The sequence below is a fragment of the Lactuca serriola genome, chromosome 8 (assembly GCF_051521515.1).
Source record: "Lactuca serriola cultivar US96UC23 chromosome 8, Lser_US96UC23_V15, whole genome shotgun sequence".
Classification (NCBI taxonomy): Eukaryota; Viridiplantae; Streptophyta; class Magnoliopsida; order Asterales; family Asteraceae; genus Lactuca; species Lactuca serriola.
The window spans coordinates 284,720,857-284,739,823 of NC_136415.1; the positions used below are offsets into that span (position 1 = coordinate 284,720,857).

Below are 18,967 nucleotides of genomic sequence, written 5' to 3' on the forward strand. Positions count from 1 at the left end.
TGTTCTTTGAGTTGGGTCTCTTTCTTGGAGGCATCTTGATCTAAAAAGATCATGAATGAGAGGATCATAAGTCCACTGAATTGAATCAAGAGATATGGAACAAGGGATATCTCATTAAAACAGATATACGGTATTCTATTAAGCGATAAAGCAGGAAAGATTTATCAAAGCAAATAAATTATCGCGAAAGGAATGATTGAGGAACAACACTGAAATGAGAATTTCTATAACGGATTTGGCTTGAGAAATACTCCCATTATATTTCATGATTCGCTGCAGCGACGGCTCGTAGTTTGGGTAAGTTTTAGGCATGCTGCATACCATAGTTACTCCCAAGCACATGTTGGCCGTGTCTCGAATGAATATAGTTGGCCAGGCTATATTGATCCTAGACACGACTACATAACTGCCCAGGTTTAACCGCAGCGTACAACACCCATTTACTTATGTTTTGTTCTACTTGTAGTTACGGATTTCGACGGTTAGGTATACTTGTATACTTTTGAAAATACTTATATTTTAAGGTATACTTTTAGTTCAGAGTACTTAGGCCCCTTAATGTTTATAGTCTTATACCATGTAAAGTTTGGTATACTAGTTCACTATAAACAAGGGCTCTGATACCAATCTGTCACACCCCGAAACCAAAGGCGGAAACGTTCCGGGGCGGAGGACGTCATGAATATCGCAACCAATGTACATAGTAAGCATAGTAAACACAAAACTTTACATTACATAGATTTATTTACATTGTCTGAAAACAAAGGGTTACATGCGTTATACATATACATAACATATGAACAAAGTAAAGACGTGTCTTCTACATACTACGCCTTCGCCAAAAGGATCGTTGGGTACCTGTCTAATGTGAACCTGAGAATACAAGCAGTTTGAAAATCAGCATAAAGCTGGTGAGTTCATAAGATGTTTGTTTTTCTGAAAATGTACAAGTTTCCTTTCGGTTTCTGATAAAGTTATGTATCCAAGAAAATCCCATATTTTCCTATATGTAAAGTTTAGTCATTTGTTTTGTTACATGATTCTAGTTATGAACAACTGTTATCCCAGGAAAATCCCATATTTTCCTAAAAGTAAAGTTTAGTTACCCGTTTGTTACCCAGTTTGATTAAGAACAGTTTGTTATCTGATTTCTACACACTCTGATTAAGAACAAGTTTAGTTAACCCAGGAAAAACCCTTATTTTCCTAAAATGTTTGTGAAGTGTACAAGTATCTACCATACTTAAAGTGTGTGTGTGAGAAGTTTCTCGAAAGTTTGGTTACCTTTAAATGTACATTAGTTTTAACACGTATATAAAACTAATAATTAAGTGTAAAGCTTTCATAATCTTGATTGCGAGTTCCTTAACCATACTTCAGACTAGATATGACTCGGTTCGGGGCCAATATCTTTTTATGACTTTTGTCACCCTTGAACCTTTCGGTTCGGCTGTAGCTAGCAGCCAGGTGCGGGATAGTCAGTCCCGTATATATCTATACACTCAAGTCACGCTCTCCCTTCTGGAGATTCTGGTTACAGGGATAGTCCTCCACTCTCGTGTCAAGGGGAAGTGTTACAAAGGACGTGTCTCCAATCTTAAGATTACTCTTTACTCTTATATCTAGGGGGAGTACTATCTATGACTAACTAAGTTCTAATGATACTTGTCCTTCACACTTGTATCTAGGGGGTGTTTTATTAAGGACAACACAAATGTTCTATGATTTCTATCAGTAAAAGTATGAACAATCAATTGTGAAGTATAAATTATAACACTATATAATAAGAATTGAAATCCGTTTGAAGAACAACTCTACAAATTAAACAGTTTGTTAATATATTTTCAATTCTTAAAACTGTACGGATTATGAAACCATTCAAATGAAATAATGAATTTAAGTACAATATATTCTTGTACTTTTGCTTGTATTCCCCCCTGAAAACATTGAAAAACATTGAAAAAGGGTAGGGGTATGAACTCACCATTCGCGGAACGTGTCGTCTAGTATGCTAAGTGTCGGATCGGGGCTTGATAGCACGTGAGGTTCCTATGTAATATGAAATGATATACAAATGTATCTAATTAGACTTTGAATCACTAATTAGATATGATTATACACTCCAAGACGCGAAAACACTTCAAATTAAGTGCTTAGAGTGACCCGGGTGACATCTAAGGACGTATAAGGCTCTGATATGGAGTTTACTCATCAGGAGTAAACTCATAAGAGGGTTTACGGTCCTAATGACCCTTTCCCCATGAGTTTACGGCCGTAAACTCATGGTGGGGTGTTCTATGATGCAAAATGTCCTTATCTCTCTTGGGAAAATTAGCTAGGATCAAATCTAGGGCATTGGAATGGATTAAACTCACAATTGGACCATTTAATGGATTTTACGGCGGTAAACTTGGATTTTACGGCCGTAAATTCCCCACGCTCAATCCTTTTATGTTTTGGTGGTTCTAGGTCATTACAATGCTCATAGGAAGGTTCTAGGGTTGATTCCATGGCTTAGGAAGTGTTTGGGACTTGCATTGACCTTGGAAAAGTAATTTACGGTCTATGAATATGTTCTTGGGAGTTTACTACCTTAAACACATGAGTTTACAACCGTAAACTCATGTTTGTCCAAGATTCATTGGTTTTGGTGGTTGGGAGTCAAGGATACTAAGTTCTAGACCCATTTCTAAGCCATACAAGGTGTTAATGGCACTTTAACACCCATTGGATGAGTTTAAGGTCTAAGGAGATGAGTTTATGGTCTAAGAAAATGAGTTTACGGTCTAATAATGTTCTTGGACCGTAAACTCTAGTTTTTCCCATTTATGTATGTTTTGGTGCATTTCTTGAAGGGTTATAAGGTTCTATGCATTCATGGAGGTTCATTGGAGGTATTTAGGGGAAAACTAACACCCTAAAAGGTGTTTAAGGTCTATGAATGAGGGTTTACCGTCCAAGCATGTTCTTGGGCCATAAACTCATGTCCATGCCTCATTTGGTGCAATTTTGGGGTCCTAAGCTCATACATGCAAGTCTAAAGGTCTTATCTAAGCACTAGAAGTGATTTGGAGGAGTTTTGGGGCTTCAAAACCCTCCTTAGGGTAGTTCACGGTTTTGGGAGGGTCCCCAAACCGTAAACACATGTTCATGGGTGTTTTTGGGTGATTCAAACATAGATTTTCCTGCCAATCAAGTTAGATAACAAGTTAGGGTAGATTGCTTACCAAAGTGAGGCTTGAAAGGAGGCTTTTGGATCAATTTCGAGTTCTAGAGAGAGAGTAGTGAGAGAAAGTTTTTAGAGAGAGAGTAAAAGCCTCAAAATGATGTCACTCAATCCTTTATATAGGGGTTGAGTTTGTGGCCCAGAGGAATTCTACCCGATACTGATGTTAGACGCGGCTTTTGGTCGTACCCGATAAATTTTGCCGTAACTCAACTTGGATATAACTAATAATTTTACAAATAAATATGGAAAATATTTTTATCTTTATAACACATCCCGACACTTATGGAACCGAATTAGAAGTCGCGATTAAATTAATTTAAAGCAAAGCTAACGGAAAAATTGGGACGTAACGGCTTTATTAACGGAATCGTGTTAAAGTGATGGAATAAATTACGGTTTGTCACAGAGATATAAACGAAATTCGTAGAATACGTTAAACTGAGAGCGTCCATAAAAAGAACGCCCAGATCTGACTTCGTATGAAGAAGTTTTGATTTTTCAAAGTTTCGGATTAGCGGTGTACAGCCCGAAATTTCGAATATTAGATCGAGTGATTTTTAGCCGACACGATCTAAACAAGAATCGAAGATCTCATGAAGAGTAGCGTAATGAGAAAAAGATGGGCAAAAACGGACGTCAGATAAAGAAGTTATGAGGATTTAACGGACCAATCCTGTCCCGGCCTGTTAATAATATAAAATTTAAAATCGAGTCAAAATTAGCTGACGGAGTCTAAAGAAAGTTGTAGAGTACGTTCCCACCTTCGCGTGGATATAAAGAACGTCAAAAATGGAGCTCGTATGCGAGAGTTATGATTTTTAGAAGTCGGGGTGTGAATTTGCGAAGCTGATTGCGACCTTACTGACGTGGCCGAATCTCAGCCGTCCCTTGTTGCCCACGCCTTGCTTCGGATGGGTGACACCTGTCCTCGCATACGCTCCGCGTAATCCGAAGACGCCCAGCGACCGAGTACGCCTCGCGTACCAAGGCCCGTACGCCCAGCGGTCTGCTGACTTGTGCGATCCGAAGCTGTCCACGATGCACCACCGAAGCTGCGACACGCATCCATTACGCCCAGCGTTCCGAGGAGGGGCGCCTATAAATAAGCTGCGAAGGCAGCCGGTTTTCTTGCACCAAATCCCACTCTCTCTCTCTCTAACTTCTTTCTCTCTCTACAACCCCAAACCCCCCCCCCCCCCCAGCCCTAGGAAAAATACCTAGCACCTAAGGGAAGCCCCGAGGCTCCCGGAGTGCCGGGAAAAAGGGTCTTTCGGTTTCGAAGCGCTGCTCCAAATAAAACCCGGTTTTCTTTAAAATCTGTTGTAAGTGAGCTACGCTTATGCAATTTTCAATATAACTTTCAAATAATTATAGGAATGTTATTAGGTCCTTAAAATAATTATTTGGGCTATTATTATGAGTTATATTGAGTGTTATTTAACGCTTATATAATAATAACAATAGTCAGATTCGTTAGACTAAACCTTAGTGGTATTGGTACTAGGTTTTATCGAAGGAAACCGTTTTGAGAGTATCGAAGCGTTGTCTGAGTGCTGAGTCACCACCTTTCAGGTGAGTGCATAGTCCCTTTAATCTTACACATAGATATGAAGTATTTTAATATAAATTACGTGCTATGTGTGCATATTGTCTGAATACTTGTTGCCTATGCTGGGTGAAAGATTTTTATACATGTTCTAAATGATTTAAATTGTATATGTATTTTATATCTACAAAATGTGTTGGATAAAACATGGGTAGATGAAATAGTTGTTGTGTGATAACACAATGGAAGACATCAATGTTAACAATGATCAAGTGATCTAGTGGAGTATAGATGACGACCATGGACGATACTAGACAGTCCAGTGGAACGCTAGCAGGCTCGTAACCTGTAGGTGTTTTTAAACTAAGTGCTCATTAGGTATTTTTGAACTGAGTGTGTTCACTAGGTATTTTGAACTGAGTGTGTTCACTAGGTATCTTCGAACTGAGTGTGTTCACTAGGTATTTTGAACTAAGTGTGTTCACTAGTTACTTTTGAACTAAGTGTTTACCATATGTTTTGGACTACGTGTTCACCAATTATAATCTATAAGCCTTGGTAACGATGGACTTCGTGCCGATTCCTTAGGATGATCCTTAGGAATAAATAAACGAGGAATAGCTGATTCTTAGGGTAGATTCTTAAGACTAAAGAAGATAATGGGGATGGGTAATTGGGTTGATTGTTTGATTGTTTAAACATAATAATTATATTATTGTGGGTTGAAAACCCTATGTACTCACCAGGTTTCTCAAACTGACCCACTCAATTTATTTACATCACAGGTGTTGATATGAAGTCCCATTACACTGAGAGATTAAAGAGATGTAGATCACTAGTAAATGTAAGTTCCGTTTACGCTTATGTTTCTGTATTGACGATGACATCCCAAACGTTTTAAAATAAATAAAATACGTTTCTTCGAAAATGTTTTGATAACGTATTTATCGTGTTTTTCTAGGAACAAATTCCGCAACATATTTATGAAAAGAAGTACTCTGATTTTTACAAAGCATAAACAAAACCGATCTTTTCTGGCCGTGAAAAATGGGGATGTCACAGAAAGTAAGTATTTCTAATGGATACATGATGATAGAAGAGATACTCACGATTTGGGGAGTCTTTGGGTGTTCACGGCCACCAAGAACAAGTGTGTGTTCTTAGTGTTTTTGGTGAAATGGATGAAGATTTGAAGATCTATGTCAAAAGAGTTGGATTTATGGATGAAATCAAAGGGTTTCACTTTAATGTGAAATATATTAACTCAAAATGAAGGAAATACTTACAACTTTGAAGAACAATGGAAGTGTTCTTGATGATAGTTGAGAGAGAATTCGAGTTTCACCCTTGAAGATGTGAGGAATGAGGAAGAAATGAAGGAATTTGATACTTAAGAGGAGGGGTTCACGGCCAGCTTGGAGTTTACGGCCGTAAACCCGAGTTTGCGGCCGTGAACTCCTTGTGATGGAGTTTCCGGCATGATTTCAACTCGACGAACTTAAGTTAACACATCCCTACACACACACACACACGCACCTTGAATGCACTAGGTTTAGAACACTCAAACATACCCTTAACAACACCAAAGGATAGCAACAACGATTCTGACTTTTGATTAAATTGATTGACTTTACAAGATAGAAATTTTGGTTTGTCACACGTCACGTACGCCCAACGTACGTGCTAGCCCTCCGCGATCATCCATGCATGGTACGCTAAGCGTACCCAGGAAGTACGCCCATCGTACTTAAGGGACTTGCAAATGCAATAATTAAAATTTTAAGGGCTTCCACGGCAATACCTGGTTTAGAGTATTACAAGCAACATGTTGGATTAATGTATCTAAGTTCATAACTAAATTGGTATATTCTTTTAATTAGAAGCAAAGTCGTTTTTGAATTGCCCTCATAAATAGAACTTGATTAGAATGACATTTGTAGAGAGATGATGATTTATTAGATTATTATATTGATTAATAAACCAAGTGGAAATTATGAGGAATTGATTTGTTAATATATTATATGATTAATATATTAATTGGAAATAGATAGTTGATTTGTTAATTTATTATTTTATTAATAAATTAATATGAGATCAATTGTTAAAATAATTGATTTGTTAATTTATATGATTAATAAATTAATGAGAAATGAATTAGAGTTAATTAATTATTAATCAGAATTAATTATGGATTAATTGAAATTAATTAAATGTACAATGGGTGAATTGTAATTGTTTAATAGTTGAACAAAAGAGACAATTCTAGAACCATCCAATGGTGGACGGTTTTGGGAGATCTTCAAGGGTTTCCAGAAACCTCCTGGATGCAGATAAGGAAAAGATTTGAATTGGAATTAAATCCATTATTTAATTAATTCAAATATGGCTTTGTCTGCAATTTACCTACATAACATCTGATAATGCACAATTTCCACTTAGATTCGACCAACAACAACAAATGTTTCAAGAAATAAACTCACCGCCCTGGATACAACGAAAGGAAAGAAAGTGGCATCGACATCATCAACGCCAATTGAAAATCGTTGATCTCGTCAACGAAATTATCGGCAACCACACTGTAAATAGAGCAGATGTGGAAGAGAGAAAACGGTATCGGGATGAAAAGTTGTGTCTTGTACAAGAAAATGAACAATGGAAAGTTCAATTGCTGGAGTTGGAGATACAGGAGAGAGATATTCAATTTTTTCTCAACCTACATGATCATGACAAAAGGGTTCTATGAACGGGACTTGAACGGAAATGACAAACTGCAGCAAAATATGGTTGAGAGATTTAAAATTATCATGTATGTTTTTATTATCGTGTAGTTTTTATTATTATTGTTTAGTTTTTATCAGTGTTGCAAATATCGGCATTGGTGGTTGATTGATCGGAGATTAATCATTTAGCAGTCTACAACCGATTACGATTAGAGGTGTTCGATGGAAATTGGTCAATATCGGTTAAACTTGAGTTTGGCGGTCATTGACGCTCATTGGCGGCCCTTGGCACTCCTAGGCACGAAAAAAAAAAATTTAAAAATCAATATTTCAAATTTTTAAATATTACATCAAAATTTACAAAATTTCAAATTCTCAAATATTCAAATATTCAAATATTATACATTATATTTCATATTTTCCAATTTTCAAAAATTTTATATTTTCAAATACTTATTTTCTTAAAATATATCAAGTTTTTAAAGAGATTTATTAATAATTTAGGTTCTCCGAATAATCACCACCTAAACCGATTAATCTCTTAACCTCAGTCGACCGCCAAGGTACCGTCGAACGTTTTTTACAGCCTTGTTTTTGTTATTGACTTTTTTTCCGTTTCCTTTTTTCTAATTATCATGTATTTTTTTTATTTAAAATAACTTTTTTTAATTACAAAAATGTTATGTTTTATTAAAATTTGCATTTTTTTAATTTAATTAAATTAAAAATAATGATGTGACAAGTGGATTGAGTAAGTTGGAAAATATATTACGTGTTGTGAGTTGGAAATATGGAAAATAGATGAAAAATAAAAGTTGATGTGACGGTGAGTTAGGAGGGTTCTACTCCCTTTATCCTAACACCATGTTCCCGAGTTTAAATTAGCAGGGAGAGGGGGGAAAGAAATAAAATAAATGGAAATAAGAAGAAGGTAAAAGAAACTTCTCTACCTAAGTTTCAACAAAAAGAAAAAAAAAATAAACTTCCTCTCCTAACTTGCCTTCCGACGTGGAAGGATTTGGATTTGGTAAAAAAGAAACAAAATGATTAATTTTTCTTTCACTTCTTTTATACAAAATACAATTTTTTTTTCTTTCATTTCTTTTCTTTTGTCTCATTATTTTCTTTTCATTTCTTTATTTTTCTTTGTTAAAACTCGGAAAGTAGGCCTTAAGAGAAAGAGCAGATTACAAAGTCACCATAGAAGCTTGAACATGTCAATTGTGGCTTGAATCAAAGTTGATGTTTCTTTTCTTTCCATCAAGCCAAAAAATATCAAGGTTTCTAAATTCTTAACATTAAGAGAAAAAAAAACAATTCTAGTTTGTGCACCTCTACTCACATTAGTTCCAACACATATCAAACCCAATAGGATCGGCTAATATTATATAAAAACGAATTCACTTCGATAAAACTTTAAATACTTTACTTCTAGTAAACAAAAGAGTAAATTAAGCGATTCATCTCTCGCTCAAGTGTCAAATTGCATGTTTACTTTTTATTTTTCAAAATTAACTCGGACGGTCCATTATATTGTTAAAAATTGCACGTTTGGTCCCTTAAATCATTAACCATTCATAAAATGTGTATTTTACCCTTATTCATTTATTTTTGATTTATTCTTAGATTGTTATTATTATTAATTATAATTTTAAAAAATCATTAAATAATTAGGCCCCACCCGCATATATTCCTCTTCTTCCTCTTTTCTTTTTCTTTGAAGAACCGTCTTCGCATATTCTCAGTTTCTCACTTTCATGTTCCTCTTCATCATTTCCAGTGTGATCGTCGTTGGTGCTCCACCACCACCACTCCATCGTCGGTGCTTGGCACCTACTAAAGACACCCTCTAGCACCGTTTTCCTCTTCCTCACCCACACCTGACAACAACCCAAAACTCTAACTAGCTAATGTCGTCGTAATCTTTCCTCTCCGGCATCCTTCACCTCTATCACCATTGAGCATCGACGACACCACCTCTGGGCTCCTTCCCCTCTATTACCACTGAACGTCGCCTCAGATATGCACCATTGCTAAAACGCCACCTCAGATATACAAGTAATCGTCACTTCCAAGCCTCTGTTGACTAGGGTTTCGTCATATTTATGCCGCCATCTCCGTCGGCTGGAGTTTCGATCTGTGCCTCCACCTCGGCCCATGTCTTCAATAAGCCACAACCACTGTCCACCACCTCTACGCCTTTATCTTCACCTGCAAAAAAATTTCCATTGCCACCAGATATGTTGGGTTACCACCGGATCTATTGGGTTACCACCGGATATATTGGGTGGATGTAACACCTGTAGATCCGGGCTAGTCAATTTAGAGGCAATAGGGATCGAACACGACTTTTCGACAAAAGATTATTTAGAATAAATAATATTAACCAAGTTTTAGAATATGTTTCAAGGTTTCCATACATATAAAGAACGTCGAAATCTGAGTTATAACGAAAAAGTTATGGCCCGTCGAAGTTTTTCGGCAAAACCGGCACGGCACCGGGAAGCATAAAAAGTGAATTTACGATAGAAGAATTTTTAGCCTTATTAGTCTAAACCAAAGTCATATAATATGTTAAACCGATAAAATCAATAAAAAGAACGCCCAAATCTGACTTCGTATGAAGAAGTTATGATTTTTCTAAGATTCGGCTTAGCAGTGCACGACCCGAAACTCGAATTTTAGTTCGAGCGGTTTTTGGATTACGCGACCTAAATGAGAGTTGAATATCTCATTAATAGGAACTCAACAGTAAAAATACATACCAAAACAGAGTCCGTATGAAGGAGTTACGAATTCTTCGCGGTCATTTAACAGTCTAAACGCCTCCTACTGTTAAATTTGAGATCGGTAGAGAATTATCCGACGGAGTCTAAATAAAAGTTGTATACCTTGATTTTACCTATGCGTTGAAAAAAAGTACGTCGAAAACGGAGCTCGTATGCGAGAGTTATGATTTTTCTAAGTTTGAAGGCTGATACGCGATAGGGGGTGACGTGGCACCACCAGAATTGGACACCTGGCACCACCAGAAGGCTGCCACATGCCCCAACTCGGCGAGTAGGTCCTCCTACTCGGCGAGTCCATCAGGATTTCACACTATAAATAGAGGTGTCGGGTTCCATTCATTCTCACAACTTTCCAAACCATTCTTTCTCTCTCTAGACTCTCTCTCTCTAGCCCCCTAACCCCCCTAAAAGCCTAGGTAAACCCCCTAGCACCCGAAGGAAACCCCGAGGCTCCCGGAGTCCCGAGAAAAGAGTCTTTCGGCTCGGGAACGCTGCTCCAGCGAAGCCCGGTTTTCGAGAAACCCCGCTCTATGTGTGCTACACCTAACCTATCTTTAGTATAGTTTATGTTTTAATATACTAATGTTATTAGGACCTTAAAATAAGTATTTGGGCTATTATTATGAGTTATATTGAGTGTTATTTAACGCTTATATAATAATAATAATAGTTGTACTATTAATTAGTCGCGGTTAACGTCAGACTAAACCCTAGTCATATTGATACTAGGTTTTGTCGAGGAAATTGTTTTAAGAGTAACGAAGTGTTGTCCGAGTGCTGAGTCACCACCTAATCAAGTGAGTGCATAGTTACTTTCATCTTACACATAGATATGAAGTATCTTTAAATAAATTACGTGCTATGTGTGCATACTATCTGTATACTTGCTATCTATGTTGGATGAACGATTTTATACAAGTTTTACATGATTTAAATTGAATATGTATTTTATATCTACAAAATGTGTTGGGTAGAACATGGGTAGATGTAATAGTTTCTGTGTGACCAAATAATATAACAAGAGGCCTCGATATAGATGTTTTGATGATCCAGTCATCTAGCGGAGTATAGATGACGACCACGGACTTTTCTAGACAGTCCAGTGGAACGCTAGCAGGCTCGCAACCTGTAAGTGTTTATTTGAACTGTGTGTTTATTTGATCTGTGTGAAGTACTCCATCCCCCACATGGTTGCCTTATTTGACATGAATTGCTAAGGAATCCCCGAAGCATGTGTTGTCACCCCGATGAAAGTCCTTAGACTAGGTCCCTTGTGTTAGATGTCTTAGGGACGTAAAGTGAGGATAATAGGAACGGGTAATCGGGTTTGTTTGGTTTGATCAAATTAATAAACTTATTTATTGTGGGATGAAAACCCTTTGTACTCACCAGGTTTCCCAACCTGACCCACTCAGTTTATTTATATCACAGGTGTTGATATGAAGTCACATTATACTGAGAGATTAAAGAGATGTAGATCACTAGTGTAAATAAATGTAAGTTCTGTTTATGCTTATGTTTCTGTATTGACGATGACATCCCAAGTGTTTTGAAATGAATAAAATACGTTTCTTCGAAAATGTTTTGATAACGTATTTATCGTGGTTTTCTGGGAACAAATTCCGCAACATTTTTATTAAAAGAAGTACTCTGATTTTTTAACAAAGCATAAACAAAATCGGTCTTTTCTGGCCGTAAAAATTGGGGATGTCACAGTGGAGAATGCGAAGCCACCTCCGAAAACCACCACCTAGAATGTAGATTTGTGAACAGGTGGCAATGACGGCTTCATCTCCATCTCTCTTCTTGTTTTGTATCACAAGAGCTGGGAAGATGGTGGTGGTTTAAGGATAACTAGGAAGAAGAACAAGGGAAGAATGGTCATCGACGGTGTTTCTAAGAGAAAAAGAGGTGGTGGTCGACAGTGGTGCGCGGTGGTCCAATGGTAGCAGATAAACCAAAGAGATAAATTGAGGAAGGCTGTGAGTGGGATTAGGGTAGAGTAGGGATAAGCAGTTTGTCCCAAATTCTGATCCCGTACCGAAACCGTTACCGAACCGTACCGAATTTAAAAATACGGGACGGTACTTGGTACTCCAAATACATGAAATTCGGGAATCGATATCACGGGTACCGGTACTAGTACCGAGTACCGGTACCGGTGACGTTAATTCGGTTTGGTACTCGGGATTAACTTTCGATCAAATTCGGTATTCGGAAAATCGGGAACAGGACGGGTCGGTACCGGTTCCGTCTCACGCTCATCCCTAGGGTAGAGGATAAATGTTTGTGGTGGGGGCCCGTTTTTTGTTTTTATTTACTTTTTTATTTTTGTTTTAAATTGTTAATAACAAACAAATCAAAAAATATGTAAAAAAGAAACAAAAAAAGATAAAATAGTCATTTTATGTTCGTCAGGAACTGTCCGAGTGAGAAAAAAAAACATTATAGGGACTGTCCGAGTTAATTTTAGAAAATAAAGATTATACGTGCAATTTAGGACTTGAGGGACGAATTATGTAATTTACTCTAAACAAAATTTATAGATTCCTAACAAGTGAGTACTATTTAATATTAGGCTGTTAAATATTAGGCTGATTTTATACCCTCCAAAATGGCTAACGGAATCAAGTTAGAAACGCACCCTTCTTACCAACATAAACCTTTGCAAACTCATTAAAATCTGTCAAGAACGAGTTACGTAATTACCTTTCTACCCTCTAAGAAAACCATCTTTCCATTAATACCCATAAATTTGTATATAGTAAAGATTCACCTCTAAATGATCATATACTATGTGATCTATAAGAAGTAAGCATATCAATGATCACTAAACCACTACTGAATTCTATCGGGTGTCACCCAATTTGCATCATGATCCGTGGATCCAATACCAACTGAGTTGTAATAGTCTCTTTCTGCCTTGGCTACACGATCTTGAAACATCTTCCACTCATTCTTACACCTCTCTCTCACCTACCACCAAAAAAAAAAAGTCAACACCAAAAAGTCAAACATGTTCCAAAAACATTGTCAACATGCATATGTGATAGAGCAAGATTCGTTGCATACCCCTTCCCATGGTGCTTTTCCGTTCTCTTCTTTTCCCTACAACCAGAAGAGAAGGGTAAAATTGTCATTTCAAGTTGAGAAAATTTTAATTTAGACAGAAGGGTAAAATTGACATTACTTTCCTTCATATTGTTCATTTATTCCAAAAAAGAAACAGTCTTTGTTCATACAACAATTTGGAGGATGATGGTACTCCCCCTAGCCCTCTCACAAGCTAACAAGGGCAATTTCGGAAATTTGCTTCTTACCTGATTTCCAAGTGAAGGCACGCCTTGATGAGTAATCCATTGGGCATCTACAACTCCAATCCTTTCGTATGCAGGCTATTTCATTAGACAAAAAAGGGCATATGTTTATATGAATAATGCATTAAGGTTTCTTGAAAGACATGCAATGATATGATGTAATCAATATTACCTCAATACATTTTCTGAGAGCAAAGTCAAGACCCCATCCATGAACCAAATCATTCTACATTCATAAATGAAATAATAAAAATTAATAATTATTTTATATTGATAATGGAAATAACTGAAGTTAACAAGAAAAAAGTTTTTAATGATAGTTTATGCCATAATATACCTGAATTAAATGCCACACACAACGCCAAGCTTCTCTAGAAAATACAGGAGCCATGATCTCTACAAACCTGTATCCACAACTAGTAAGGTCAGAAATTTTCAAGGTAAAATTACTAATTTGCCCTTGTTACAAAGAGTTTGTACATACGCTGCACATGGAGGCAAATGTGGATCACTACACCAGCCCGGTTTTTCCTCAGTTTCTCTACAAAAAGGTTTTATTTTTAACATAAAATTCAATTCAAATTCATACAAAAAGGTTTCATTTATGTAAAATATGTATTGCAGTATATATATATATATATATATATATATATATATATATATATATATATATATATATATATATGGTCAAAGCATTGACTTACTTATGAACTTCAAGATCTTCTCTTCTCTTAGTCATCTGCCATGTCAAACCCTTACTACTAGGATCCAAACCAGGCTGTGATATCTCCAATTTATGCTTCTTCACAAGTTTAATATATCTAAAAACATAAAGATTCAAACAACCCATTAAAGTCAAACGTTGACTAATCAAATTCAAGACAACAATTTTTCCATCAACACTACTCACTCTTCAGCATCAAAATTCTCAACTCCAAGATCTTCATCCCAAATAAATATGAAGTCATATGGAGCAACAATGTCAGGATGCAGAAATCTTTTCGCATACCACCTTCAAAGTCAACAAAAAAAGTCAACTATACTCCTAAATATAAGTTATATAACTACCAAAATAATCATATATTGAAGTAATATTTGTTAGTTGTTACCATTTTGTTTGCTTTGGAACACTTATGTGAATAGCTCGTTTTGACCACTCGAATTCATTCCATTCGGTTGTCCGGCCATCATAATGGAAGAGAAGGACAGTAAAGTTGTCTGAGAACTGTACAAGCAACCACCATTAGGGCGGCGGGAGGTGGTGGAGGTAAGGAAAAAACAGAGAGAGTTTGACCTTTTTGACCGCTTGGTCAATGTTATCTTTCTGATTATAACCAACTGTGAAAGTCACAAGATACTTTGGTTTGAATGTTAAATCCTGCAAATAAAGATCTCATTAGAGATTACCAAAAATTCAATGAGTTTTTGAAAAAGAAAAGATGAAAAAGACGAATCTAACCTCACTTGGTGTGCCATATAATCTTCGGGGAAAGAAGTCTGATTCAGAAGCAAGTATTGCTGGAGGTAATCTTTCTGCACCTCGGGGATTAGATGAAACATAAATCTGCATAAATAATTTATGAAATTTTTATAAAAACATGAATAATCAAATATTATAGCCAATGAAAAGAATGCATACCAATGAAGGATCATCAATTTTTCTAGCATCAGTTGACACGTTGTCCCTTGTAACTGAAATCACATTTAAGATTGTTTGTGTAGAACGCCCCGAATTTTTGTCTCCAAGATACGTATCAATTGGAGGTATGAGTTTAAGCTATCAATTTTAAATCATTAAAGAGTCAAACTTTTGATTTTGGTAATTGAAATTACTAACTTCCAAATGCGTATTTTACACGGATTCTTTCCAAGTCTAATCTAGAACATAGTTCAATTCAAATACAAGTTGACAATTTTGTGTATAAGTGAATAACTCTTAACCGTTTTTTAAATCAAATATAACTCGTTTGACCCTTAAAAGTCAAACAACGACTAATTTGGAGGTAGAAGTATCAAGTATATTTACCTTTGGTGGTGAAAAAGCAGGAAATGATACTCCAATAAAGAACCCGAAAACAATACCAACTATTATTGTTACAATTCCCCTCATACACTCATTTGGTTTTCTGAAAATTGCATCATTCACAAACAAGTTAAACATGATAAATTTCATCAAAGAGTTTCTAAATATCAACTTTTTTTGGAAAATGACACAAACCTATGACCCCTTCTTTTATATTCTTCAGATTTCATAGTGACAAAGCAAATTAAACTCCAGAATTAGCTTGCATTCTGCGGTTAAACCAAAGAAGCCACTCAATAAATGACAAAAAAAGACAGCTTACATCAGCAAAACAATATTTTTTTCATATGCCACAAGTCCACAACAACAATCAAGAAACCGTTTTGGATGCTACAAGAGTTTTAATCCACAATAAGTTAACAACAAAAAGACAATTGTTTGTAGCTTTGAGGGTTTAATTAGATTTAGAAAAAAGTTAATAGTTTTTTACCCTTCAAGAAGTCATGAACTACCAAAAAAAAAAAGTAGATGATCAAAGCAAATCATGAACCCGAATTCAGTAACTTGAAATTTTGTTCATCTTTTAACCCATATACTTATTTCTATGAAGAAGAGAAAGAATGATCATTAAAGATCCTTAAAAGAAATTATGGAACAATCCAAATTGACGAATTTTAAACAATTTACATAACAAGAACAAAGAATCCAAGAAAAACCTAAATGTAATCTTGGACTCAATTCTTTAACTAAATTTCACACAAAAACAAACCAAATAAGATTGCATACAAGACGCAATATATGATTTTCTCCTTCGGTTTCTCCATAGACGCAACCAACTTTGACAAATTGACGAATTTTAAACAATTTACATATCAAAATTGAAATTTACCCAACACCCAGAATAGCAAACATCACAAATAAAAATAAAAATAAAAAAACAAAATGATTAGAGTAAAATAATGTACCACAAACTATAAAAGGATTCAGAAACCCTAGTTCTTGGGTATGGAGAATCAGAAGAAAAACACCTCAATTTGCTTACATTTATATCACAGTATTAATTCCTTCAAACATAAAAAAACCTTTCCTGCAGTATATATCACCTGTTTCATTCACTCATATGGCTAAAAACATACGTATACACACATAAGCAAGCGACTTTTGCATAAAATAGTACCTGAAAACTGCTTTTGCGAAAGAAAAAAACAAAACCCCAGAAATATTTCGAGGAAACCAAATGTGGGTTTAACAACTCTTATCTTGAAGATTTCGTGAATCAAAAGTTTGTATGAGAAACGTGATTGTGGGAAAAGAGTGCTCCTCGTGAAGTTCTTCAGCACAAAAATGTGGGATTCAATGATTGTTACTGAAGAACTTAGGCGCTTCCGTCGTGTTTGAGTTTTTGGAAAAATACTTATTGAGTTTTGAAGGATCCTCGCTAATGAATAATGATAAAGACAAATCAAATTGGTTTGAATTATCAAAGGTAAAATCATTAATATAAAATGCGTAAAAGGAATTTTCTTAATTAAATAGTTTATTTCCCCACCATTATTAGGATATAATTTAGACGACTAAGTTTTTTAATTTTTTTAATGATCTTTCTTTCTGATTATTCTTAAAAGGATACAGTGTCTTTTGTATTGGATTATCCTACGTACTCTTTTGAATAATATTTTAGTAATTCTATTAGTAGTTATTAGAGAACACGAAGAACGTTAATCGTGGTTAAGGAAGTTCCCTAATAATAAATAAATTAGTGTGACATGATATAAAATCATTTGTTATGTAGTTTATAGTTAGTTGATTTCGATGATAGTAAACATGAATTGTTTGAAATAATAATTAAGTATTTAAGTTATCTACTTCGTTTCGTTGGAAGTTGGAAGAGACTATTATCTCGTATCAATATTTGAAATATCCTAAATATATCGAAATTTTGACATTCTATTATTTGTTATTTATATTTGAATTTAGTTATATAAAAAAATTCAGAAGTTTCATAAGATTTTGAAGCATTAAAAAAAACACCTTATACCATTTTGATAAATACAAAAAAACAAACTTTTTTATAATTTTTAAAATAAAGTTATTGTTACTGTAGCTCAACTAACTTATCATTTCAAATCCTATTGACTTTTTTTCCCTAAAGGTATAATCTTGACTTTTATGGTTTTAAAAGATCTCTTTTCCTAAAATGAAGGGATCTCGGTAAATCCATTCCTCAAACTTTCATATCATTTAATGAAATTGTCACAGTCACATATTAGTATGGGACACTAGATGACTATTTTTCTTCCTTTTCTTTATTTCTTATATCTTATCAAACTGTACATTTTTATTTATCTCTCATAAACTCTCTCATTATCTATTCTCACAATCGATCATCAGGTTTTGTTAACAATGAAGTTCTACATGAAGGTTAATCTTCACTTCGAATGTAGTTTTACAATGTACCATATTATATCTGTTACAAGGTTGGTCATCACCCCCGCCTCATTAGCCACTGATTTCACTTGTTCATGACCAGAACAATTGACACAACAACAATCGCCACCGCACCCAAGAAAAATGGTATCACTTGAAACTTCCTTGGTAACCATGAACTTCATGATATAGATAGATGAATTAGGTCTTGGAAATGACAAAGTCTCGTCTACAACCCTCTTTCACATTTTGTATTTCAACATCTGTCCCCATCAGTTTTCCTTCCCAACCACAGTCACAGATAATGGAGTGGAGATCATTTACTGTAAGGCGTTTTCTCGAATTTATAAACTTTGGTGATAGTGGTGGAGCCTCCATTGTCGATTAATGCAATTCATGTTTTCAGTGGGTAATGTTTGGCTGAAAAAGGAAGAATAGTTTCAGAGTTATGTTTCTTTAATGTCCATATGAGTATGATTTTATACGAGGGAGGACCACTACTCACCTTGGGATCCAAGGTTCAATGAGTAGGCAGCCACGACAACTAATGGGTGGAAGAATAAGAAGCGCGTCATCAAGCTTCCTTCCTACCTGTCATGTCATGTCAGAGACAACCAATTAAAACGTGTAAAAATTTCAAGTTAACCAGTAAAAGTGTAGTTCATACTTCATACCTTATAATTTGCGTATTTGATCCCTAACTTATTTTTTTAATTCGGAAGATCCTTGTGTTTGTTTTTGTTAAGTGCATGGTTTCTATATTACCTAAAAAGACTATTTTGTCATTGATTTTTTAATTTATTTAAATAAACACACCCCCAACCACACTCCCTCATCTTACCTTACCTACCTCACTATTTTTCTATATTTAAATAATAGTTTTTTTAGGTAAGACACTGACCAAATGTGTAACAAA

At 35.4% G+C, this 18,967-nt stretch overlaps 1 protein-coding gene across 2 annotated transcripts; it reads right to left on the minus strand.

The window, feature by feature from the left end:
- Positions 1–12,911: 12,911 nt before the first annotated feature.
- LOC145069862 (uncharacterized) lies at positions 12,912–17,083 on the minus strand. 2 transcript variants are annotated; one of them, XM_079016808.1, is made up of 16 exons: positions 16,802–17,083; positions 16,590–16,711; positions 15,820–15,893; positions 15,628–15,727; positions 15,241–15,378; positions 15,061–15,165; positions 14,896–14,979; positions 14,711–14,826; positions 14,512–14,613; positions 14,306–14,422; positions 14,086–14,142; positions 13,939–14,005; positions 13,774–13,827; positions 13,605–13,679; positions 13,357–13,392; positions 12,912–13,260 (listed from the first exon to the last, which is right to left on the minus strand). In XM_079016808.1, exons 3-16 carry the CDS (start codon positions 15,852–15,854, stop codon positions 13,123–13,125), a joined length of 1,224 nt encoding a protein of 407 aa, XP_078872934.1. In that variant the 5' UTR covers positions 15,855–15,893; positions 16,590–16,711; positions 16,802–17,083; the 3' UTR covers positions 12,912–13,122. The 2 variants fall into 2 exon arrangements, with proteins under 2 accessions (XP_078872934.1, XP_078872933.1); XM_079016807.1 differs by lacking the exon at positions 16,590–16,711.
- Positions 17,084–18,967: the final 1,884 nt, after the last annotated feature.